Source organism: Nerophis lumbriciformis, linkage group LG01, assembly GCF_033978685.3.
Source record: "Nerophis lumbriciformis linkage group LG01, RoL_Nlum_v2.1, whole genome shotgun sequence".
Lineage (NCBI taxonomy): Eukaryota > Metazoa > Chordata > Actinopteri > Syngnathiformes > Syngnathidae > Nerophis > Nerophis lumbriciformis.
This window is the reverse complement of record NC_084548.2, coordinates 41,853,718-41,878,330: the sequence shown is the minus strand read 5'-3', so window position 1 is coordinate 41,878,330 and position 24,613 is coordinate 41,853,718. Positions and strand designations below refer to the sequence as shown.

General features: G+C 46.0%; 1 protein-coding gene across 4 annotated transcripts; it reads right to left on the bottom strand.

The window, feature by feature from the left end:
- Nucleotides 1-805: 805 nt before the first annotated feature.
- LOC133620468 (RNA-binding protein 45-like) lies at nt 806-24,351 on the bottom strand. Of its 4 annotated transcripts, XR_009817523.1 has the most exons (8): nt 24,223-24,351; nt 14,839-14,961; nt 14,627-14,753; nt 14,424-14,564; nt 14,179-14,376; nt 1,190-1,347; nt 1,040-1,128; nt 808-824 (listed from the first exon to the last, which is right to left on the bottom strand). XR_009817523.1 is itself a non-coding variant. In XM_061982045.1 (7 exons), the coding sequence occupies exons 1-6, from the start codon at nt 24,325-24,327 to the stop codon at nt 1,232-1,234; spliced, it is 810 nt and encodes a 269-aa protein (XP_061838029.1). In that variant the 5' UTR covers nt 24,328-24,351; the 3' UTR covers nt 806-1,128; nt 1,190-1,231. The 4 variants fall into 4 exon arrangements, 3 of the variants coding, with proteins under 3 accessions (XP_061838029.1, XP_061838009.1, XP_061838017.1); XM_061982045.1 differs by having other exon boundaries at nt 806-1,128; XM_061982025.2 differs by lacking the exons at nt 808-824; nt 1,040-1,128; nt 1,190-1,347 and adding an exon at nt 11,957-12,334.
- Nucleotides 24,352-24,613: the final 262 nt, after the last annotated feature.

The window sequence follows — 24,613 nt, the reverse complement described above, 5'->3', positions numbered from 1 at the left end:
ACCAACCCAAAAAACCACCCTTCCCCATTTACACTCATTCACACTCATTCGCACAAAAGGGTTGTTTCTTTCTGTTATTAATATTTCTGGTTCCTACATTTTATATCAATATATATCAATACAGTCTGCAGGGATACAGTCGGTAAGCACACATGATTGTATTTTTTTATGAAAAAAAACCAAAAAAAAAACCATACCATGGGTAACAACAGTCAATATTTATTTATTTTATTTTATTTTTTTAGGGGGATAACAACAGTCAATATTTATTTTTATTTTATTTTTTTTCTTATAAAATAAAAGTGAGCTTTTGTTAAACCAAATATTGTGGGTTTTTTTCCATATACAACAACCTATCTGGATTCGATAAGAGAATCGATAAGGAATCGGTTCGATAAGAGGATTCGATAATGGGCTCAAACTTGATAATTTCTTATCAAACATCATCCCTACACACGGCTGTCCACTTCAGTGGTGTAGACTTTCCTGAACCAACTGCGCATGCCCCCGAACATACATACACAACTACGGATGCCCATGAGGGACATCCACTACATCTCCCCTTTTCCAATCAAGTACATCAGCGTGTTGACCTGGAAAGCGTCCCCTTTCTTGTCCAGTCCTGACGCCAGGTACGAAAGGTAGTGGTTTTTGTTATATTAGTACAAGTGAAGTTAGTTCCCAAGTTAGCTATCACAATAAGTGAAGGCAATGCACCGGCGCTTCCCGCCCTCGAAATGACCCCCATCTTTTCCATTCTCTCTAGTAGTCATCTGGAGGCGTGTCTGCATGAAATCCCCCAGCAACTTTTTGCTTCTTTAACGCTAAGAAAACAGAAATACTGATTATGGGTCCTGCAACACCAAACAATTACACAAAGCAACTCTGTAAAAATTCTGGGTATTATCTTCGACCCAACTCTCTTGTTTGAGTCACACATTAAGAGTGTTACTAAATAGCCTTCTTTCATCTCTGTAATATTACTAAAATTCGTCCCATTCTCAAAAGTGTAGGTGGAGAACCTTCTAGTTCTTCATACCTGAGGGCAGAGTGCAGGTGAGTTGGCAGAGGGCAGCTCAGACAGTTGCTGTCAGTGGGGGTTGCGATGGTGGCGACCAGAGACATCCGCTGCAAGGCAGAGACCAGGGAATGAAGCGGAGTCTTGAGCATGTTTAAGCCTGTTGCTCACCAGCTCCTTAATGCCGCCACCCAGAAAGTCAAACTTGTCCCCTTATTGACCAAGACGTGAAGCCTGGTTACGGAGGGCCAGCCTGATGGTGTCTGCCTTCCGTGGGGTCCATTTCTTTGGCCAGTGCTTCCCGTTCGGTTCTGGTAAAAGTGTGAACCCTGGATGCAGAGGCGGAGTGCGTTTTACAGAGTCTTAGTCTCCAAGCAACAAAAAGGTACTAAAACTCAGACAGCAAGCACAGAAAAACAAGTACCATGGGACTACAAAACAAAAATGACTAAACAAACTAAAAGAAACGTCTGGCTACAGACGAAGTAAAACAGCACCTACACAAGGGAGAAGCCGAAGTGAAGAGAAATCTTAGAAAGTGTGCCAGAATAGCTGAAGTCCAAATACAGATAATAAAATGTGACTTCAGAGAGTGGCGTGGATGACACGGATGAAAGAACTGCCATCTCCAGGCTACAAGCCCTCTGCTTAAGAGACTAATGAGGCACGCCTTCAGCCGGCCAGAGGGAGGAGAAGGCAGAAGCAAACAAGCGGCGTGAGAGAACACAGCATGTAACACCTATGTTTTGACGCTTTGGAATTGTCTAACAAGAGTATCCAACATTGTAACATTTGTAAGTCAGAAAAAAATTAATTCATCACAGGCCCCCTTTAAGATTTAGATTTAACTTTAAGATTTATTTTTCAGATTTGGATTGGAAGTTCGATTTAACATTTAAATTTCGATTAAACAATTTGATTAACTGCACTTTTTTTTAATTTATTTTTTTCCTATCGTTCACAATCATTATGAGAGACAATAACCCACATGTCTTTTTTATGGTCTACAGAGATCTGCCAGTCTTGTGCAGTAGCCAGGATCCCTGCTGGTGCTTTTTTGCAAACTGCCTTTGGCTGATCTCCTGCTTTTACTAAAACTGGTGGGATTGCACACTCGGCTGCAGCTGCGGCTGCTAATGCCTTTGCTGATGGCTTCTGCGATCGGCTTCAGCACCTGGTTGTGGTGAACACAGTTGGCTGTTTGGGCTCTCTGCTTTACCCCAGGTAAATAGGTTTTGCTGGGCTAGGCAGGACGTCATAGACTGCCCGGAACAGGAAGCTGATACGGTTTGGTTCAGCCTGCCACAGCTCCGACCAGGTGACTTTGCAGTCCACGGCATGCTCCCTTCCGGTTCAGGCCCCCTGCTGCTTCAGACCAGCTGTTCTGCTAGTCCTTCCTTCTTCTACTGCTGTCCTGACCTCTTCCTGTATCTGCCTCTGCTTTTCCTTACCTCTGCTCTCCTTGTGCCGAGGTGGTGTTGGGAACATACCCAGGCCTGCTCTGCTTTGGGCTGCTACACCCACCAGATTTCTGTGGCGCAGTCGTTCCTCTGCATCCAGCACAGCAGCCTGGGCTCTCCACTTCCTTCCGGTCTTCACCACAACTCCTGCCAGGGCCACTTTTGGGTCCCTTGAGTCTCTGTACAGCAGCACCTCCTTTGTCCATTTTACCTTGAACTCCTCTTCCTGCGAATTCAAGGGTAATCTAAGCTTTGTAGTGTTCCCATAAAGGCCAATGTTACTGAGGCTTCCGGGTAACCCCAACCATCTCCTGAGACAGGTGTTGACTTTCTTCTCAAGGGTCCCCACAGTTGAAATGGGGACCTCGTAGACAAGGAGCGGCAAGGGAATCCATTGTCATCCTTGGTCGGTCCAGTTCCTGACAGGTTCACTGGACAGATGAGGCGTCTTTAAGGCTGCTGTCAAAAACCTTGCCTAGACTCTTCACACGGTTCTCTGACACTGATGGTATCATTGACCCTTCAATTTTGAAACGGAACCTATCCGTGACCTTGCCCTTCTTCACCACTAGCGATCTGGACTTTGCTGGTTTAAATCCCATCCGAGCCCACTGTATGAGTCTTTCCAGCCCATGGATGATCCACCTGCATCCTGGCACTGACTCTGTGATGACAGTCAGGTCATCCATAAAAGCTCTGATCGGTGGTTGGCAGGTCCCTGATTGGGTCCTTGGGCCTCTGCATTGAGGCTCCGCAGATTTCACAATCATGTTCATTGCCAGGGAGAAAATGGTTACAGAGATAGTGCAGCCTGTGATTATCCCCACTTCCAACCTATGCCAGTCTGATGTTGCTTCCCCTGCCGTGACTCTCATCCTGAACTGGTCGTAATAATCCAAGATCAGATCTGCAACATGGTGTGGCACTTGATGTTTAGTCATGGTGGTCTGGACCAGCTTGTGTGGGATGGATCTATAAGCATTAACATGGTCTAACCACAGCACTGTGAGGTCTCCGTTATTCTCCTGGGCTTCCTTGATGAGCTGGGTCACCACCCTAGTGTGTTCTAGACACCGTGGCACTCCTGAGATCCCTCCCTTTGTGTCTATGTAGTTGTTGCTGCAGAGGAAGTCCGCCAGGCGCCTTGCTACCATGCTGAAGGAGATCTTTCCTTCCAGTAGGGAGATTTTCCTGAATTGGTTGATATTCTTGGAATCCTTCTTTTTGGGGATCCAGACACCTTGAGAAAATTTCCACTGCTGTGCAGATTTTACTGCATCTGCATACTGCGGTCGGTCGTCTTTGGTCCGTCAGAATGGGGTGCTCATCCCCCGCCCCCTCTCGGACTTCCTTGGGGGTATTTTACCATGAGTCGTGTTTTAGCTTAAAGGTGGGTTTCCTCCTCTCAGAGAAAGCAGTTTGGGCTGCTGACCCTCCCCGCCCCGGTTGCGGTCTTTCCAAGCTGCCAACTGTCTCTCCAGTTGTCTCTGATCTTTCCCGGTTGTCAGCCAGCCTTTTCCTGGTTGTCACTGGTTTCGGCAGAAATGTTAGGTCTTTGATACATCTTCAAATGCACGTGAACACATCCTCAGTGATGTTCCTGGGGTCATAAGGTGTCTCCAGTGCCAGTTATTTCTCCTGCAAGGCAACCACTTCCTTCAACGGCGCTACCCACCTCTTCACCAGCGAGGGCGCTATCAGCTTAACCTGCGCAGATACCGCCACCGCCAGTTCTTCCTTCTGCCAAGCTGCAACATCCTGAAGATCCACTTTCTTCTACGAGGTACTCTCCATAGAAGTACAGTGTGGCATGGATGGATGAGTGGTACCGCAAGGTACCAAGACAGCTGGGAATGGAGGATCTGCTTCTAGCTTTCACGGCCGCTCAAGTCAAGCTCACACTGGTTTTGACTCCTGCTCAAGCCAATTTTGCTCCAGCTTTAACGCCCGCTCAAGCACCTAAGCCAGCTCCAGCCGAGCTCGTCCAAGCTGCAATCCTAGCTCCAGCCAGGCCGCCGCCTCATGCACGACCGCAGACCCCGCTCCAGCATCCAGCCAAGCCGCCACCTCCTGCACAGCTGCCGTCCAAGTCATACACTATATTGTCAAAAGTATTTGGCCACCTGCCTTGACTCACATATGAACTTGAAGTGCCATCCCATTCCTAACCCATTGGGTTCAATATGATGTCGGTCCACTTTTTGCAGCTATTACAGCTTCAACTGTTCTGGGAAGGCTGTCCACAAGGTTGCGGAGTGTGTTTATAGGAATTGTTTACCCTCCTTCCCACAGCGCATTGGTGAGGTCACACACTGATGTTGTTTGAGAAGGCCTGGCTCTCAGTCTCCGTTCTAATTCATCGACTACAACTCTGCTTTTAACACGGTCATCCCACAAAAACTCACTGCTAAACTCCTCACTGTTGGTCTGACACCGGCTCTCTGTGACTGGGTCCTGAACTTTCTCACAAACCGGCCCCAGTCAGTCAGAATCTGCAGCCAGACATCAGGCACAAAGGTTCTAAGCATAGGGACCCCCCCAAGGCTGCGTGCTGAGCCCCCTATTGTACACCCTCTTCACACACGACTGTGTGGCCTCCTAGAACAACACCAGTATCATCAAGTTAGCAGATAATACTACGGTCGTCGGACTGATCACCGGGGGAGCTGAGGCAGCGTACAGAAGGGAGGTAGCGGAACTGGTGGCCTGGTGTCAGGATAATAATCTCTCCTTGAACACAGACAAGACCAAGGAGATGATTATTGACCCACTGAGAAGGAGTGCACAGTACACACCTCTGTACATAGGGGGGGGACAAAGGTGGACAGGGTGAAAACCTTTAAATTAATCGGGACCCACATCAGCGAGGACCTCACCTGGGATCACAACAACCAACAAACAATAAAGAAAGCCCAGCAGCGACTGTACTTCCTAAGAAGGCTGAGAAAATTTGGCATGCCACCCAAAATTCTCAGCAACTTCTATAGAAGTACGGTTGAGAGTGTCCTTACCAGCTCTATCACGGTCTGGTATGGAAACTGCACTGCTAAGGACAGGAAGGCACTCCAGCGAGTGATTAAAACTGCTCAGTACATATCAGGAGCAGCCCTCCCCTCACTACAGGACATGTACTCTACCAGGGCCACCAGGAGAGCACACAACATCATAAAGGACAGTACACACCCCCAGCACAGTCTCTTCAGCCACCTACCATCAGGCAGACGATACAGGAGCCTGAAATCCAGGACTACGAGACTGACAAACAGTTTCTACCGACAGGCCCTCAGGCTTGTGAATGCTAACTTGTAAATGCTAGCTCGCCCCAGCCCCCGTTTTACTTTTGTCTTTTTGAACAAAAGACAGCTACCATGACCACCCCCGAACTGTGAACCATCACTGTAGACACTTTTCACCTTTGATCACTAAAGACACTTTAACTGCTGCTGTGACCCAAGGGCACCTCCATATTTATACTGTTGACTGTCAATCAGAATGTGCAATCAAGTTATGTTACTTACTGTGCCTTGTATATACATTTTTATTTTTATTTTTAGCTAAGTACCGTGTGACTTGTTGAAGGGTGGACTAGCAAAGTAAGATTTTCATTGTACGGCAAACTGTCTGTTTAACTGTGCGTATGACAATACACAATCTTGAATCTTGAATCTTGAATCATGAATCTTGAATCAAAGGTGTTCTATCGGGTTGAGGTCAGGACTCTGTGCAGGCCAGTCAAGTTCATCCACACCAGACTCTGTCATCCATGTCTTTATGGACTTTGCTTTGTACACTGATGTACAGTCATGTTGGAGGAGGAAGGGGCCCGCTCCAAATTGTTCCCACAAGGTTGAGAGCATGGAATTTTCCAAAAATTTTTGGTATCCTGGAGCATTCAAAGTTCCTTTCACTGGAACTAAGGGGCCAAGCCCAGTTCCTGAAAAACAACCCCACACCATAATTCTTCCTCCACCAAATTTCATTTACAATGCAGTCCGAAATGTACCGTGATCCTTGCAACCTCTAAACCCAGACTCGTCCATCAGATTGCCAGATGGAAAAACGTGATTCATCACTCCAGAGAACGCGTCTCCACTGCTCTAGAGTCCAGTGGCGATGTGCTTTACACCACTGCAGCCGACGCTTTGCATTGGACTTGGTGATGTATGTCTTAGATGCAGCTGGTCGGCCATGGAAACCCATTCCATGAAGCTCTCTGCGTGCTGTACGTGGGCTAATCAGAAGGTCACATGAAGTTTGGAGCTCTGTAGCAACTGACTGTGCAGAAAGTCGGCAACCTCTTTGCACTATGCGCTTCAGCATCCGCTGACCCCTCTCAAACTCTTCCATTTTCTTATAATAAAGCCGACAGTTGACTTTGTAATATTTAGGAGCGAGGAAATTTCACGACTGGATTTGTTGCCCAGGTGGCATCCTATGACAGTTCCACGCTGGAAGTCCCTGAGCTCCTGAGAGCGGCCCATTCTTTCACAAATGTTTGTAGGAAAAGTCTCCATGCCTAAGTGCTTGATTGTATACATCTGTGGTCGGGCCAAGTGATAAGGACACCTGATTCTGATAATTTGGATGGGTGGCCAAATACTTTTGGCAATATAGTGTACGTTCAGCCCAGCAGCCTGCTACTCCAGTGGGCCTGCAGATGACACCAGCTACTCCAGTGGGCCTGCAGATGCCACTATCCTCTTCAGTGGGCCTGCAGACGCCGCCATCATCTCCAGTGGGTCTTCCAATGACGCCACCATCCTCTCCAGTGTGGCTTCCGACGACGACACCATCCTTTCCAGTGAGTCTTCCGACGACGCCACCATCCTCGTCTCCAGTAGATCTTCCAACGATGCCACCATCCTTGTCTCCAGTGGTTTACCCAACTCTGCAGTCAGCCTTTGCGTCACCTGCAGTTCTGAAGGCAGCCTGTGCGTCGCCTCCAGCTCTGCAGCCAGGCTCTGCGTTGCCTCCAGCTCTGCAGCCAGGCCCGGCCTTGCCTCCAACTCTGCAGTCAGCCCCAGCCTCGCCTCCAGCTCTGCAGCCTGTGCGACATCCATCTCGCCTGCTGCAGGGGCACCTGTCTGGCGCCCACACGCCTCCTCCTTTAATTGACCGTTAAATGGATGCTCTCTGCGCCATTGGCAGAAACGCCCAGGACCTGAACATGGACCTTCACGACTTCTGGAGCGCCGCCATTGCTCTGGTTAGCCTCGCTGGCCACAGATAAGGCCTTTTTATGGACGCCCTCCACGGCGTCAGCATCAATGCCCAGGACCTGGACGGGGATTCTTACGGCTGCTGGTGTGCCACTCACGTCCGCCTCCTGGTCGGCCAAGCATTGGGCCAGTGCATGCGCGCCTGTTTCGCCTGCTATAGCGGCGCTCGACTTTTCCCCGCCACCTGACCCATTCCCGGTGGTCCTGGGCACACTTGCTCTAGCTACCCTCCATGCATCCGTGTCTTTGGACTTAGTTCATTTTGGTTTGGGACGTCTGGAATCCGTCCCTAATGCGGGGGTCCTGTCATGATCTGTGCCCTCTGATCATGTCTTGTGTTTGGTGTTTTGCTTTAGTTTTCGTGCTCCTGCCTTCCATTTGCAGAATTTTTGTTTCTCTCCAGCGACAGTTGCATTTCCTGTTATATCTCTTGTAAAGACTTTCTTGCTGTTTGCCATTGGTGAAGTAACTTTGTTACTGTTTTTCTAGCTTCACATCACAACCTTTTTTTTGCTGCTTCGCATCCATGGCTACCTACTAAATTTGTAATCTGCTGGTATAAAAATAATTAAAAAGCCTCCTACCTTCACGCTACTGCTGACATTGCCTGTCCTTTGTATCCTGAGAACACAAATTTTGCTCCAATGTAACCCGAACACAACACACTTAATTACATTTAAATATCCATCCATCCATTTTCTACCGCTTATTCCCTTTTGGGGTCGCGGGGGGCGCTGGAGCCTATCTCAGCTACAATCGTGCGGAAGGCGGGGTACACCCTGGACAAGTCGCCACCTCATCGCAGGGCCAACACTGATAGACAGACAACATTCACACTCACATTCACACACTAGGGCCAATTTAGTGTTGCCAATCAACCTATCCCCAGGTGCATGTCTTTGGAGGTGGGAGGAAGCCGGAGTACCCGGAGGGAACCCACGCAGTCACGGGGAGAACATGCAAACCCCACACAGAAAGATCCGGAGCCTGGGATTGAACCCCAGACTACTCAGCAACTTCGTATTGTGAGGCAGACGCACTAACCCCTCTTCCACTGTGCTGCCCACATTTATATATAAATATAAATATACATCTTATACCTAATTATAAATCTTAAAACTAAATCTAAATCTAAATCTTAAATTTAAATATATATCTCGCCAAGTGTCAAGGTGAATATGCAAATAGACCACGCCTCTCAGGGCGTACAGACCCACCCACACCTCTGGTGCTGCTGCTGCTGTATGAAGGACATTGAAATAGGACACCAACATGGTAACCTGACTCTCGCCAGATCCTTGTAGTTTGCTGAGCACGAGCTCAGCGAACTACAAGAGGTTACCAACATGGCGGGTTCTCTCCAAATAGGTGAGATTGAACGGGCGGTTATGACAGGTGTGCGTGCTCCACTTCAAAGTGCGCTTTCGCCAGTACAGTCCACACCATTAACGGTAAGTTATACTCAGTTAAAACTTTAACTTTTCTCTATGTTTGCCACAAAGCTGCTGCTCGCTAATTGACCGAGCAAGCTAACATTTGCTAATGTGGCTCAGGTGCAAGCTAAGATTTTGTGATTCGATGAAAGGAGTTTCAGCGACTTTTTTGGAAAAGTAATACAAGTTACTCTAACTTTGTTGGCGATAACTTGTTAAAAAGCTGAACGTGCTACGAAGCTTAAGTTGTAATAGCTAAATTACAGAATGTCACTAACTTTCCTATATAGCGATAAATATTTAGCCCAATGTTCAAAACATCTGAATAGTATACCATGGAGAATCAATACTTGTGTGTATAAATGTCAGTTAAACAAGTTTGCTCTTGTTTCAGGTCTACACACCTCAGTTTAAGCCACAGACCCCACCAACTATGTCTTCAGGGACTGCCACCTTTTCTACCACTGTCACATCACTGAGATCAGTAAGTACAGGCGTATATAGCATTACAGTGTTTTTATTTTCAGTTAACTTGGAAATGTTAGCTTACGAAAAAAAACATCTAGTTGTTCCCGCCTATTCATAAGTTATATTTTATACCTAGTTAGTGTTAGCTGAAGTCCATTTTGACATGTCCATCCATCCATCTTTTTCCGCTTATCCGAGGTCGGATCGCGGGGGCAGCAGCCTAAGCAGGGAAGCCCAGACTTTCCTCTCCCCAGCCACTTCGTCCAGCTCTTCCCGAGGCGTTCCCAGGCAGAGACATAGTCTTCCCAACGTGTCCTGGGTCTTCCCCGTGGCCTCCTACCGGTTGGACGTGCCCTAAACACCTCCCTAGGGAGGCGTTCGGGTGGCATCCTGACCAGATGCCCGAACCACCTCATCTGGCTCCTCTCGATGTGGAGGAGCAGCGGCTTTACTTTGAGCTCCCCCCGGATGACAGAGCTTACTGCGAGGTTCGTTCCCCCGGGATGAAAACGGACCTCTCCGGACAGGACTTACAGGTAGGAGGATGGTTTATTCTTGAAACTCAAAGTAGTACAACAAAACTTACGTGATGGTAGCATAAGCAAGCACTTAGCATAGACTTGAAACCAGACACGAAGCGAACAATGATGCCAGACTGAGCGCGGCGAGCAAGGTGAATAAGTAGCTCTCTGACTAGTGGTTGACAGCAGCTGAGCGTGGGACCACTAACCAGAGGCATGTGAACCCAATTAATCCCCATGGTGACCAAAATAAACCCAGGAGTGCACACAACAGGAACTAAGGGAGTCCAAAACTAACAGAACATAACTAACCAAAACATGATTCGAACCACGGATCATGACAGTATCCCCTCCTCAGGGACAGATTCCAGATGTCCAAACAAAAACAAGGTAAGATCAAGAGTCATGGGAGGGCGGAGGGGGGACTTGGCGGTGGGTCGCCAGACCAAGTGTCCCCGCAACCAGCGAGGGAGAGTCAGGTGGCGGCGATGCGTTGAACGCCGCTGCACTTGGCGAGGCGGGCGACCAGGGAACGGCCACATCCGTGGCCGACGAGGAGGTGGGCGGGAGTGACGCCGGAACCTCAGCAGTCTTTGAGTCCTGCCCCCAAGTCCTGGGCGTCGCTGCTGTTGGCGCCCAAGGCGTTAATGAACCGTCCAGTGACGAGAGGGCAGGCACGTCGTCGTCGAGGCAGGCGTGGAAGCAGCAGACGTCGTCGAGGCAGGCGTGGAAGCAGCAGACGTCGTAGAGGTAGGTGTGGAAGCAGCAGACGTCGTCGAGGCAGGCGTGGAAGCAGCAGACGCCGTAAAGGTAGGCCTGGAAGCAGCAGACGTCGTCAAGGCAGGCGTGGAAGCAGCAGACGTCAACAAGGAAGGCGTGGAAGCAACAGACGTTGGCGGGACAGGCGTGGAAGCAGCAGACGTCGACGAGGCAAGCGTCGAAGCAGCAGACGTCGTCGAGGCAGGCGTGGAAGCAGCAGACGTCGTCGAGGTAGGCGTGGAAGCAGCAGACGTTGTCAAGGCAGGCGTGGAGGCAGCAGGCGTCGTCCAGGCAGGCGTGGAAGCAGCAGACGTCGACGAGGCAGGCGTGGAAGCAGCAGACGTCGGCAAGGCAGGCGTGGAAGCAGCAGACGTCGGCAAGGCAGGCGTGGAAGCAGCTGCTAGTGCTAGCCGCGGTGCAGCAACTGGTGCTAGCCGTGGTGCGGCAACTGGTGCTAGCCGTGGTGCGGCAGCTGGTGCTAGCCGTAGTGCAGCAACTGGTGCAGGAAGGGTTGCTAGCCGTGGTGCAGGAAGGGTTGCTAGCCTTGGAGCAGGAAGGGTTGCTAGACTTGGAGCAGGAAGGGGTGCTAGCCTTGGAGCAGGAAGGGGTGCTAGCCTAGGAGCAGGAACAGGAACTGGTGCTAGCCTTGGAGCAGGAACAGGAACTAGTGCTAGCCTTGGAGCAGGAACAGGAACGGGTGCTAGCCTTGAAGCAGGAAGGGTTGCTAGCCTTGGAGCAGGAAGGGTTGCTAGCCTTGGAGCAGGAACGGTTGCTAACCTTGGAGCAGGAGCGGTTGCTAGCCTTGGAGCAGGAACAGGAACTGGTGCTTGAACCAGTCGTGGAGCCGGTACTGGCCTTGACTTTGGCGGAGGTGGCCTAGCTGGGGGTTGTAGCTTGGCATGCCGAAGAACTGGTGGTGGTGGCCGGGCCGGAGGTTGCTGCCTGGCTGGGCGCAGCTGAGCCACCCCACCAGCACGGCTCCCGGCACTAGCTCCCCCCCTCAGGAACGGATACCAGACACGCTCCTTGCAGTCTGGAACCGTCTTTAGGGGTGGGTGGAGGGAGGTCAGGAGTGGGGTAGACTCCTCCCCTTTAAATTGCCCAAAATGTATTTTTCCATCCCCCACCTGATGTCTCTGACGTCATCAAAAGTGGACGGGGTGACGTCATCAGGGGAAGACGACTGAGCTGCCTGCAGCCTGCTTCGGTCCGGAGGAGGAGGAGTTTGCGGGAGCGACGCGTCCTGACCATGAAGCGAAGCCCTTCTGGACGGCTTCAGTCCTTGCCGACGCGTCTGGCACCGCGGTGGCACGGCAATGTCCCCGGGCCACACGGAGATGCTTGCCGTTAGGACCCCACATCAGGTCCTGGCGCTCCACGGGGGAATGGCGGAGCGTCTCAGCCTCCATTACGTGCAACACCTCCCCCTTACCTTCAACCATCTCCTCGACATCCGCTGTGGGGGAACGGAAAGCTGGCGTCATTCTGTCACGACGGAGGGTCGCAGCTTACTGCGAGGTTCGTTTCCCCAGGATGCAAACGGACCTCTCCGGACAGGACTTGCAGGTAGGACCATGGTTTATTCTTGAAACTCAAAGTAGTACAACACAACTTACGTGACTGTAGCATAAGCAAGCACTTAGCATACACTTGAAACCAGACATGAAGCGAACAATGACGCCAGACTGAGCGTGGCGAGCAAGGTGAATAAGTAGCTCTCTGATTAGTGGTTGACAGCAGCTGAGCGTGGGACCACTAACCAGAGGTAGGTGAACCCAATTAATCCCCATGGTGACCAAAATAAACCCAGGAGTGCACACAACAGGAACTAAGGGAATCCAAAACTAACAGAATATAACTAACCAAAACATGATCCGGACCACTGATCATGACATTATAGGTCCTTAATTTTTGGTTATCCGATTATAAAATCCTAATTACATGTACTGTAATTATTTACTACCTAGCTGTGTAAAGTGACATCAGAGGCTTTCACAGTAGTCAACATAGGACGTGAATTGGAAAATAAGAACAGGTCAATTGGTTTAGTTTATTCAGGATGTCTTTTTTCCCCGCCCTATTTTGTAGTACGGCCATACACTATTATTCAAAGAGAACATTGAGGATTTGTTGCTGCTGGGAACAATGCTTTCTGAAGTGGCTTCAGTCCCGCGGATATCCAGACCCACATTACCGTATTTTCCGCACTATTAGCCGCACCTAAAAACCACAAATTTACTCAAAAGCTGACAGTGCGGCTTATAAGCCGGTGCGCTTTATATATGGATTAATATTAAGATTCATTTTCATAAAGTTTAGGTCTCGCAACTACGGTAAACAGCCGCCATCTTTTTTCCCCGTAGAAGAGGAAGTGCTTCTTCTTCTACGGCAAGCAACCGCCAAGGTAAGCACCCGCCCCCATAGAAGAGGAAGCGCTTCTTCTTCTACTGTAAGCAACCACCCGCCCCCGTAGAAGAAGAAGGGCGCGGATATTACGTTTCATTTCCTTTGTGTGTTTACATCTGTAAAGACCACAAAATGGCTCCTACTAAGCGACAGGTTTCCGGTTCATGAAAAGACGCAATCTCTCCATCCGCACACGGACTACTATTTCACAGCAACTGCCTAAAGACTTTCAAGAAAAGCTGACTACTTTCCGTGCATATTGTAAAAACAAGATAGCTGAAAAAAAGACCCGGCCAGAGAACATTATCAACACTGACTTTTGATATTCCTGTGAACCGCACTGTGGATACAACGGGAGCACGTACGGTGAATATTCGCACCACAGGGAATGAGAAGTCATCCTTCACTGTGGTTCTAGCTTGCCATGCTAATGGCCAGAAACTTCCACCCATGGTGATATTCAAAAGGAAGACCTTGCCAAAAGAGACCTTTCCAGCCGGCGTCATCATAAAAGCTAACTCGAAGGGATGGATGGATGAAGAAAAGATGAGCGAGTGGTTAAGGTAAGTTTACGCGAAGAGGCCGGGTGGCTTTTTTCACGCAGCTCCGTCCATGTTGATATACGACTCCATGCGCGCCCACATCACGCTGGTTTTTAATATATTATTAAAGTTTGACTGACCTATCTGACTGTTTTTTTGACATTCCTTTAGCGCAGTTAGATGCGGCTTACAACACCGGGCGGCTTATAGGTGGACAAAGTTTTGAAATATGCCGTTCATTGAAGGCGCGGCTTTTAACCCAGGGCGCCTTATGGTGCGGAAAATACGGTACATCAAAACCGGTCCCTGGTGGAAACAAGGTTGGGGAGCCCTGCTGTAAAGCACCACTGACCTTTGCCCATCCCGTAGGCGTCACGCTGCAGCTCACAGTATTCCATCCCCGGGATGATATCGAAGAGGTTAAAGATCTGCTCCTGGGTCAGCGCAGCTCGCGTGGACACCATCAGGCAGCAGGTGAAGTCGCCGGAGCGGTAGTCCATTGCAGTGTAGTTGGTGGGTTCTGCCGAGCCTGGACGTGGAAGGAGAGAGGCTATTGGAGGAGATGATGGGTCAACAAGACTCATCGAGAGCACGCACTCATGGTGAAGGGGTACTGGTTCATGGAGTCGGCGGCGGCGGTGGCGGCGCCCGTGTAGTCGCTCCTGGACGTGGCCCCGCCCATGTACTCCTCTGAGGCTGGGGGCTTGCTGCGAGGCTCGGCCAAGATGGCTCTGTAAGCTGCCAGCGTCACAGTGAAGACCAGAAAAACACCTCCATCCACACCTTTCTCCCCACCTTACCTTTGTCACAGTTCTCGATGGCCACGGCAGCTTGGGAGGGTTTGTGGTATCTCACGTAGCCCAGACCTTTACTCTCCCCCGTCATCTTGTTCTTGATGATGACGCAATACTCGATGTCGCCGTACTCCTGGCGATCACAAGCGCAGTCCACACGGTCATTTGGGACCAGGAGAGAAAACCTTCAGACGGGTTGTGTTGCAACATTGCCATACCTTGAATGTATTCTTCAGGTCTTCCTCCGAGAACGTCTTGGGGATCATGACAAAGATCCTGGTCAGCTCCTCGTCCTCCACGTCTCTGTGGCTCGTGGACGAGCGCGACTGTGCGATAAACACCTGGAACAAGCATGCAGGTGAGCAGATGGCACGCTTTTGTGCAACATTGATGTACTTTCAGCTACTACTTTTATGCAACATTGATGTACATTCAGCAACTAATTTTGTGCAACATTGATGTACCGTATTTTCCGCACTATAAGGCGCACCTAAAAACCACAAATTTTCTCAAAAGCTAACAGTGCGCCTTATAACCCGGTGCGCTTTATTACGATTCATTTTCATAAAGTTTCGATCTCGCAACTTCGGTAAACAGCCGCCATCTTTTTTCCCGGTAGAACAGGAAGCGCTTCTTCTTCTACGCAAGCAACCGCCAAGGTAAGCACCCGCCCCCATAGAACAGGAAGCGCTTCTTCTTCTACTGTAAGCTACCGCCCGCCCCCGGAAGAAGAAGAAAAAACGCGCGGATATCACCGTACGTTTCATTTCCTGTTTACATCTGTAAAGACCACAAAATGGCTCCTACAAAGCGACAAGGATCCGGTTCTTAAAAAGACGCAATCTCTCCATCCGCACACGGATTACTACCGTATTTCACAGCAACTGATATTCCTGTGAACTGCACTGTGGAACGGGAGCACGTACGGTGAATATTCGCACCACAGGGAATGAGAAGTCATCCTTCACTGTGGTTCTAGCTTGCCATGCTAACTTCCACCCATGGTGATATTCAAAAGGAAGACCTTGCCAAAAGAGACCTTTCCAGCCGGCGTCATCATAAAAGCTAACTCGAAGGGATGGATGGATGAAGAAAAGATGAGCGAGTGGTTAAGGGAAGTTTACGCGAAGAGGCCGGGTGGCTTTTTTCACACAGCTCCGAAGGCGAACACACCTTCACTAAGACGGGCAGACAGCGCCGGACGACATATGCCAACATTTGCCAGTGGATCGTAAATGCCTGGGCAGATATTTCGGTCACAACTGTGGTCCGAGCTTTCCGGAAGGCAGGATTCACAGAACTGCTGCACAACAACAGCGACACTGAATCCGATGACTTCGACGAGACGGAGCCGGCCATTTTTTGGATCCCACGCTTGCGCAACTTTTCAATTCGGACACCGAAGACGAAGAATTCGAAGGATTTACGAATGAAGAATAACTTCAGAAGGTGAGCGCTATGTTTATTTTGTGTGTTGTGACATTAACGTTCGAGCAACATTATGTTGCTTTTGCTCTACACCATTTTGAATTTTACTATGTTTGTGATTGCACATTTGCGTACATTTTGGGACAGAGTTGTTAGAACGCTGGTTTTCAATATATTATTAAAGTTTGACTGAACTATCTGACTGTTTTTTTGACATTTACTTTAGCGCAGCGTTTTTTTGACATTCACTTTAGCGCAGCGTAGGCGCGGCTTATAGTCCGGGGCGGCTTATTGGTGGACAAAATTATGAAATATGTAATTCATAGAAGGTGCGGCTAATAATCCGGTGCGCCTTATAGTGCGGAAAATACGGTATATAAGCTGATGCGGGAATTCAACTTAAGGCGCACAGAATTCTGCACCATTTCTGATAAGATGCAACCATACAAGTGATAAAAGCAGAACATCCCCATGACGTGGAAGTTCATGCTTAATGGACATTTGCGTGCCAGACACATGTTGGTGCAAAGGCGTCGTCCCAGAGACTATGAAAAAGGTTGATAGTGCCGCAACCAGGAGTATGACAATACAAAGACGAGTATACACTGTGCCTTGTCTTAACTATATATGGCACATTGATAGTAATTACAAATTAATTAGATGAAAATTAGTTGTACATTATGCAATGGATGGTTACAGCAAAATGCTGACATTCCTACAATCTGCCAGCAACAATAGGGCAGAGACTGTCAGGGATCTCTTTAGTACAGCAAAGATTGAGCTTGGCTGGCCAATTCATGCCAGAACTGATCATGGAGGGGCAAATGTACAGATTTGGGAGGACATAAGAATGTGCAGAAGTTCTGTACATAATCAGCAAACCGAATGAATCAAAAGGGACTTGAACAGAAACTGTTGTGATGTGTTTGCACCTATTTTCTATGAGTTGGAGTCAATTGGAATCTTGGATGTTGACAATGAATCAGATTTATTTTGTCTTCATTTTGTGTACATTCCCAGGATCAATCACACAGGCCAGTTTAGAGCTGCCTTTAACATGCAATCTCTTCTGAAGGAAACTTCAGATTGTCACACTAGACAGACATCTTCTGTTATTAAACTATCCTGAGGCTGCAACTCAGGAAAGAACAGTGCACTCAGTCTCAACATATCATGTGCCTTACTTATTTTGCCCACTTAACCAACAGGAGTTGCAAGAAATGGTTATTACTGTAAACCCTCTCGGATAGAGACACAATCAGAGAAATCTTCCTATTTTTCCAAGGCATTGCCAGAAAAGACAACAGGAGAGGAACATTTCCGGGTCACATCGGAATATCTTGAACAAGGAGGACTTAAGTGGGAAAACTGCACGAGTGTCTGCACTGATGGAGCTGCAGCCATGGTCAGGCGCACCAAAGACTTTGTAAGCAGTGTGAGGTAAAGAAATCCAGATGTGGTTGTTACGCAATGTTTCTTACACCGTGAGGCCCTCGTGGCCAAGGCTTTACCAACAGGGATAGCCCCTGTGATGAATGAATTGTAAATATCTTACCATAACTTCAGTCTGTTTAAAGAAATCTCAACTGGACTGTTCAGATTGTGTTTAAAGACGTTTTGTCTCTCATAAGAGCAGGCTTAGGCAGTTCATGCTCAAGACTAGGTAGGCTGAGAAAGCTGTCCAATCTAGTCTTGAGCATGAACTGCAGAAGTCTGCTCGGATGAGAGACAAAACATCCTTAAACACAATCTGGGCAGTCCGGTTGCGATCCATCAAATGCCGATAAAATGTCCTGGATGCATGAAAATATTCAGACATGTCTGTAACTCTTGAACTCATGCTAATAAAGGCAGTGGACAAGAAAGTCGTAATGTTAAACAGTAGTGTTGTACATTTAACAAATGCTGTTCTGTTAATACCTTCAGACTACACTGGCCATAATGCACTGAAAATGGCCCCGTTCATGAGAGCTACCAGACAATGGTAGTCAAATTCATCACCTGCCAGATTCTTACGGTTTACAGAAATCTGGAGCTCATTGGAGCATGTGTGAGCAATTGGAATGTGTTTAGGACTAGGAAGAAATCCTATAGCAGGAACTTTGCGGCTTCCTGTTGTAAAGGCAAGAATGTGTCCAGGATTCAGGGTTCGAATAAATGCCTGCTCTTCCTCAGTGAGGGTCCAAGCATGAAGACGTTCACCAACTTCTTTCTCTACAAGTATGAAAAAGATACAAAACACAGGAAATATAGACATTACAAATATGTACTAAACTACATTATCTCTTCATATAGTCAAAATGTATGTCACAGATGAAAAAAACCCCACAAAAAAGTATACTTTATAAGCACTGATTCACATTTGATCACTTCCGATCTGATTACCTGATTTTGGATTTGACCAATACTGGTAATATTTCAATACTAGAGCTCAGTTTGCTTTAATATTATTAACTATTACAGGCAGTGTTATGTACAGATGTATTATACATGTATGTCCCCAAAGGCAACTTGAGGTAAGTATGTTAACAGAAAAAAAAATCTAATTTTACAAATATTCCACTATAAGGGTTTCAAATAGGCTGTCAAAATGTCAATATTTACTCATTTCAAGGCAGATTTCTTCTCTTTACTTGACACTTCTATATCATTAACTCTTTCAAAATGAAATACAAAGGGTTGCTTTATCTGTTCAATACAAATTAAGTATACTGGCTGGTTGAGCCAAAATGTTATTTATTTTTATTTGTATTTGTATATTTATGTATGTTTTGGAAATGTTGGCACGTTAGATTTGAAATCTCTGCTGGATTGGATCAGCCCCATCCCTAGTTTACATTTTGTACTACAGTACTTAATTATTTTTAAGTGCCTTTATTATTTTAAAATACATTTTACAAATGTGAAATAATTGTAACTGTCTTCAACATAGGCAGGGACATTTATTAAAAGAAAGCCCCAAAACACAAGCATATTCTAGTAAGCTAGCACATGTTTTACACTGACAAAGACAGCAATACATTCTCTATTACATACTATGACTTTGTAACGATGTACCATTTCCCTGTACAAGGCGTTGTACAGGACTGTAATGAGCAATTTCTGGATTCATGAGAGTTATGAATCAGGAAATATTTGGTGTGTGTTTATACAATGTCAGAATTTTTAAAGTGTGTGACTTTTTTAAGCTGTATGGACTGTGTGGACATTTTAAGACATGCACCTGGGGATAGGTTGATTGTCCCTAGTGTGTGAATGTGAGTGTGAATGTTGTCTGTCTATCTGTTGGCCCTACGATGAGGTGGCGACTTGTCCAGGGTGTACCCCGCCTCCCACCCAAATGCAGCTGACATAGGCTCCAGCACCCCCGTGACCCCGAAAAGGACAAGCGGTAGAAAAATGGATGGATGGACTGGGTGGATTTAAAAATTAAAGTTGAGTAACACCAGGGTTCTGAAAAGATAAAGTAGGATAAACTGTGAATTAAAGCCTTGGTCTGACTTCATCATGATGTCCAAATTGATTTTTTAAATATAAATGTTTTTATTGTAATTTAAGCATATTGCTGCCTCTCTCTTACAAACCAGTGAAGTTGGCACGTTGTGTAATTCGTAAATAAAAACAGAATACAATGACTTGCAAATCCTTTTCAACTTATATTCAATTGAATACACTGCAAAGACAATATATTTTAATGTTCAAACTGAGAAACGTTTTTCTTTTGTTCAAATAATCATTAACTTAGAATTCAATGGTAGCACAAAGTTGGCACAGGGGCATTTTTACCACTGTGTTACATGGCCTTTCCTTTTAACAACACTCAGTAAACATTTGGGAACTGAGGAGACCAATGTACTTGATGTACAGCTTAAAATGTTCAACAGTCTGGGGTCTCAGTTGCGGTATTTTAGGCTTCATATTGCGTCATACATTTTCAATGGGAGACAGGTCTGGACTACAGGCAGGCCAGTCTAGTACCCACACTGTTTTACTATGAAGCCCTGCTGTTGTAACACGTGGCTTGGCATTGTCTTGCTGAAATAAGCAGAGGCGTCCATGATAATGTTGCTTGGAAGGCAACATATATTGATCCAAAACCTGTATGTACCTTTCAGCATTATTGGTGCCTTCACAGATGTGTAAGTTACTCATGCCTTGGGCACTAATACACCCCCATACCATCACAGATGCTGGCTTTTGAACTTTGCGCCTATAACAATCCGAATGGTTCTTTTCCTCTTTGTTCTGGAGGACACAACATCCACAGATTCTAAAAACTATTTAAAATGTGGACTCGTCAGACCACAGAACACTTTTCCACTTTGCACCAGTCCATCTTAGATGAGCTCGGGCCCAGCGAAGCCGGCGGCATTTCTGAGTGTTGTTGATAAATGGCTTTCGCTTTGCATAGTAGAGTTTTAACTTGCACAGATGTGGTGTGTGTTTATACAATGTCAGAATTTTTAAGGTGTGTGACTTTTTTAAGCTGTATGGACTGTGTGTACATTTTAAGACATGCACCTGGGGATAGGTTGATTGTCCCTATTGTGTGAATGTGAGTGTGAATGTTGTCTGTCTATCTGTTGGCCCTGCGATGAGGTGGCGACTTGTCCAGGGTGTACCCCGCCTTCCGCCCTGTAGCTGAGATAGGCTCCAGCGCCCGAAGGGAATAAGCGGTAGAAAATGGATGGATGGATGGATGATTTTATACCCAATCATGGCACCCACCTGTTCCCAATTAGCCTGTTCACCTGTGGGATGTTCCAAATAAGTTTGATGAGCATTCCTCAACTTTCTCAGTCTTTTTTGCCACTTGTGCCAGCTTTTTTGAAACATGTTGCAGGTATCAAATTCCAAATGAGCTAATATTTGCAAAAAATAACTACGTTTTCCATTTCGAATGTTAAGTATCTTGCTTTTGCAGTCCATTCAATTGAATATAGGTTGAAAAGGATTTGCAAATTATTGTATTCTGTTTTTATTTACGATTTACACAACATGCCAACTGCACTGGTTTTGTTTTTTTGTATCTAAAGGACCTAGAATAACCCTGTATTAGGGGTTAAATGTGTGTGGTTTATTTAGTCACACCTGGCTTTTCACATTTGCAGAATTTACAAACCTGGCCTCTATTTCACTCCTATTTGGTATTTGTCAAACAGTACCTTATAATGACATAATAATAACTTACCTCGTAGTGCTTCAAACCCTCAACTATCTGATCATAGCAGCTTTGTCGTTTAATGATGACATGAAAAAGTAATTAATTTTTCACAAATTCAACTTTGTTCTCCATGCTGACTGGGTTTGGAAGACCATCTATTTGGTATCTCCAGGAGGCCCTCTTGTGATAGGAGTCACACCAGCTCCCATTGATTTTCTGACCATTAACCATCTTCAAACTGACTTTATTTCAGTATTTTTGATTCAATAAAAAAGGATTTGTATGTTCTCTATATCCAACATTATGTATTATTCTAAATGATCTTTTTTGTAACACATGAATGAAATGTACTTTTGTAGTTATTTCCCCATATTTCTACACAGTAACTCAGATATGGTAACACTAGCGAGCAGTAGAGAATATGAAGTTTTTGGTCTAGAACATGTTTTGCTTTATTCATTATTGATGTGATTCTTGCTACTTTACATGAGATTTCCAGTTCAATTTATCATCAATTATTATACCTACAAATTTGGTTTCATTTACTCTTTCAATTTCTATTCCGTCTCACTTCACTCTGCTTTGTAAGCAGAGTGAAGTAAAGAAATCCAGATGTGATCGTTACGCACTGTTTCTTACACCGTGAGGCCCTCATGGCCAAAGCTTTGCCAGCAGGCCGAGCCCCTGTGATGAATGATGTTGTGCACATGGTAAACTTTGTAAAGACACGACCTGTGAAAAGCCGCATATTTGCATCTTTGTGTGAGGAAAACGCTGTGTTGAAAATCCACGACATCGAACGGGAACACTTTGCTCTCTGCTGCTGGTTTTCAGCCACATTTCCACCATCAGATTGAGGAAATCCAAAGACCTTTTTCCCCAATTAGAAATCTGTTTACTTGAAATGTCAGGTTTGTTAGTCCTTTTTTTTAGTCAGCATAAGGCTTTACTGTTTCATACGGAGGTCCGATGGTTGTCGCGCGGCAAGGTGCTGGCCCCTGTGTTTGAGCTGTGGGAGGAACTTAAAAGTGTTTCTGACAAATGAAGGGTCGAATTACACAACGCTGCTTGCCAGTGATGAGTGAGTGGTGTGCAAGGCTGGCATACCTGGCGGATATTTTTCATCATCTGAATGAACTGAACATACGAATGCAAGGCCGAAATGAAAACTTGCTCACGAGTACAGATAAACGGATTCCGCTCAAAGGTGCACCTCTGGCAACAACATGTGAAACGTGGCAAACTTGAAATGTTCCCACTCACCAAGAAATGGCAAAATGTTCACACTGCTGTACTGTGTGAAATAATAGGTAAACATTTAACAACTCTGGAGGAAAATATGTTATTGCATTTCTCTTCAGCCTTCACTGAATGCCTTGACTGGGTTAGGGACCCATACAGCTCAGCAGTTGTTGGAAAGAACATGACTTTAAAGGAACAGGAGGAACTAACTGAACTGAGACGAAATCGTGGTTTAAAGATAAGTTTTGCTGATCTACCTTTGGACAGTTTTTGGTTGACTTCTGCCAAGGAGTTCCCCATTCTGGCAAACAAAGCTATTTTAACATTGCTCCCATTTTCCACAACATATCTGTGTGAAGTGAGCTTCTCAAGTCTAGCTGCTATACAAACTAAAAACAGAGAGAGACTGAGAGCTGTTGAGGAAGAGCTCCGTGTGTGTCTGTCTTCAATTTCAGCCAGGATATCAGCTCTGTGTTCAAACAGGCACAGGTTTCACACCAAGTGAGTAAAATATACTAAGATTGTCATTTTGTACATGCAACTCTTCATACTCTTCATGTTGTAACAGTGAAATCGTTCCCAAATATTATTGCTTCTGTCAGAATAAGCATTTTTGGACAGAATTAGAGTTTGCAAAACACTTTGAAGTTTTCTAGTACCTCTTTTTATGGTTTAGGACCACATTGTTGTGGCATTCCTTGTTCTAGCTGTATTTTTGAAGTGCACATGTTAAAGTGCACTTTTTATTTGAAAGAAGAAATATAAAAGATGATAAAATAAATGTTTGTGTTGATTTGATACCTATTCAAGACACTTTGATAAGAATTACTCTATGTCATGATTGTTTCTATGAAAAAAATGTACCTTAGCTGAAAAAAGGTTGAAAAACCCAGCAATAAAGAGTGGCTAAATTGTCAAATAATGACTGCTCATAGACAAATTTGATTGGCAAAAATGACAATGATTAGCCAGTATGTGCTCCGAAGTTGCTAGTTTTGGACAAAATGGTGAGACAGGGTTTAGTTACTGGGAATTGCCTTAGTGAAATTGGCGTTTTTTGATTGATTGAGACTTTTATTAGTAGGTTGCACAGTGAGGTACATATTCCGTACAATTGACCACTAAATGGTAACACCCGAATAAGTTTTTCAACTTGTTTAAGTCGGGGTCCACTTAAATTGATTCATGATACAGATATATACTATCATATATACTATCATCATAATACAGTCCTCACACAAGATAATCATCAGGGTATATACATTGAATTATTTACATTATTTACAATTCGGGGGGTGGGGGGGGTTAGGGTTGGTTGTTATCATCAGTCATCAACAATTGAGAACAGATAAATGGATATTGAAACAGTGTAGGTCTGACTTGGTAGGATATGGACAGCAAGTAGTGGACATAGAGAGAGAGAGAGAGAGATCAGAAGGCATAAGAAAACTATCTGCATTTGATTGTTTACATTTGATTATTTACAACAATCCGGGGAGGGTGTTAGTTTAGGGTTGAAGTTGCCTGGAGGTGTACTTTTATTGCGGTTTTGAAGGAGAATAGAGATGCCCTTTCTTTTATACCTATATATATAGGTCACTTGTATTACTTTTCGAAAAAAGTCGCTAAAACTCTTTTCATCGAATCACAGAATCTTAGCTTGCACCTGAACTACACTAGCAAACGTTAGCTTGCTCGGTCGATTAGCTAGCAGCAGCTTTCTGACGAACATAGGGAAAAGTTAAAGTTTTAACTGAGTATAACTTACCGTTGATGGTGTGGACTGTACCGGCGGAAGCGCATTTTGAAGTGCAGCTCGCACACCTGTCATAACCGCCTGTTCAATCTCACCTATTTGGAGAGAACCCGCCATGTTGGTGTCTTATTTCAATGTCCTTCATACAGCAGCAGCAGCAGAGGCACCAGAGGTGTGGGTGGGTCTGTGCGCGCTGAGAGGCCTGGTCTATTTGCATATTCATCTTGACACTCGGCGAGATTTATATTTAGATTTAGATTCAAAATTTATATTTACATGTAAGATTTACATGTAAATATACATTTTGAATCTAAATCTAAATATAGCGCCCCCCGCGACCCCAACGGGAATAAGCGGTAGAAAATGGATGGATGGATGGATGTAAGATTTATATTTATATTTA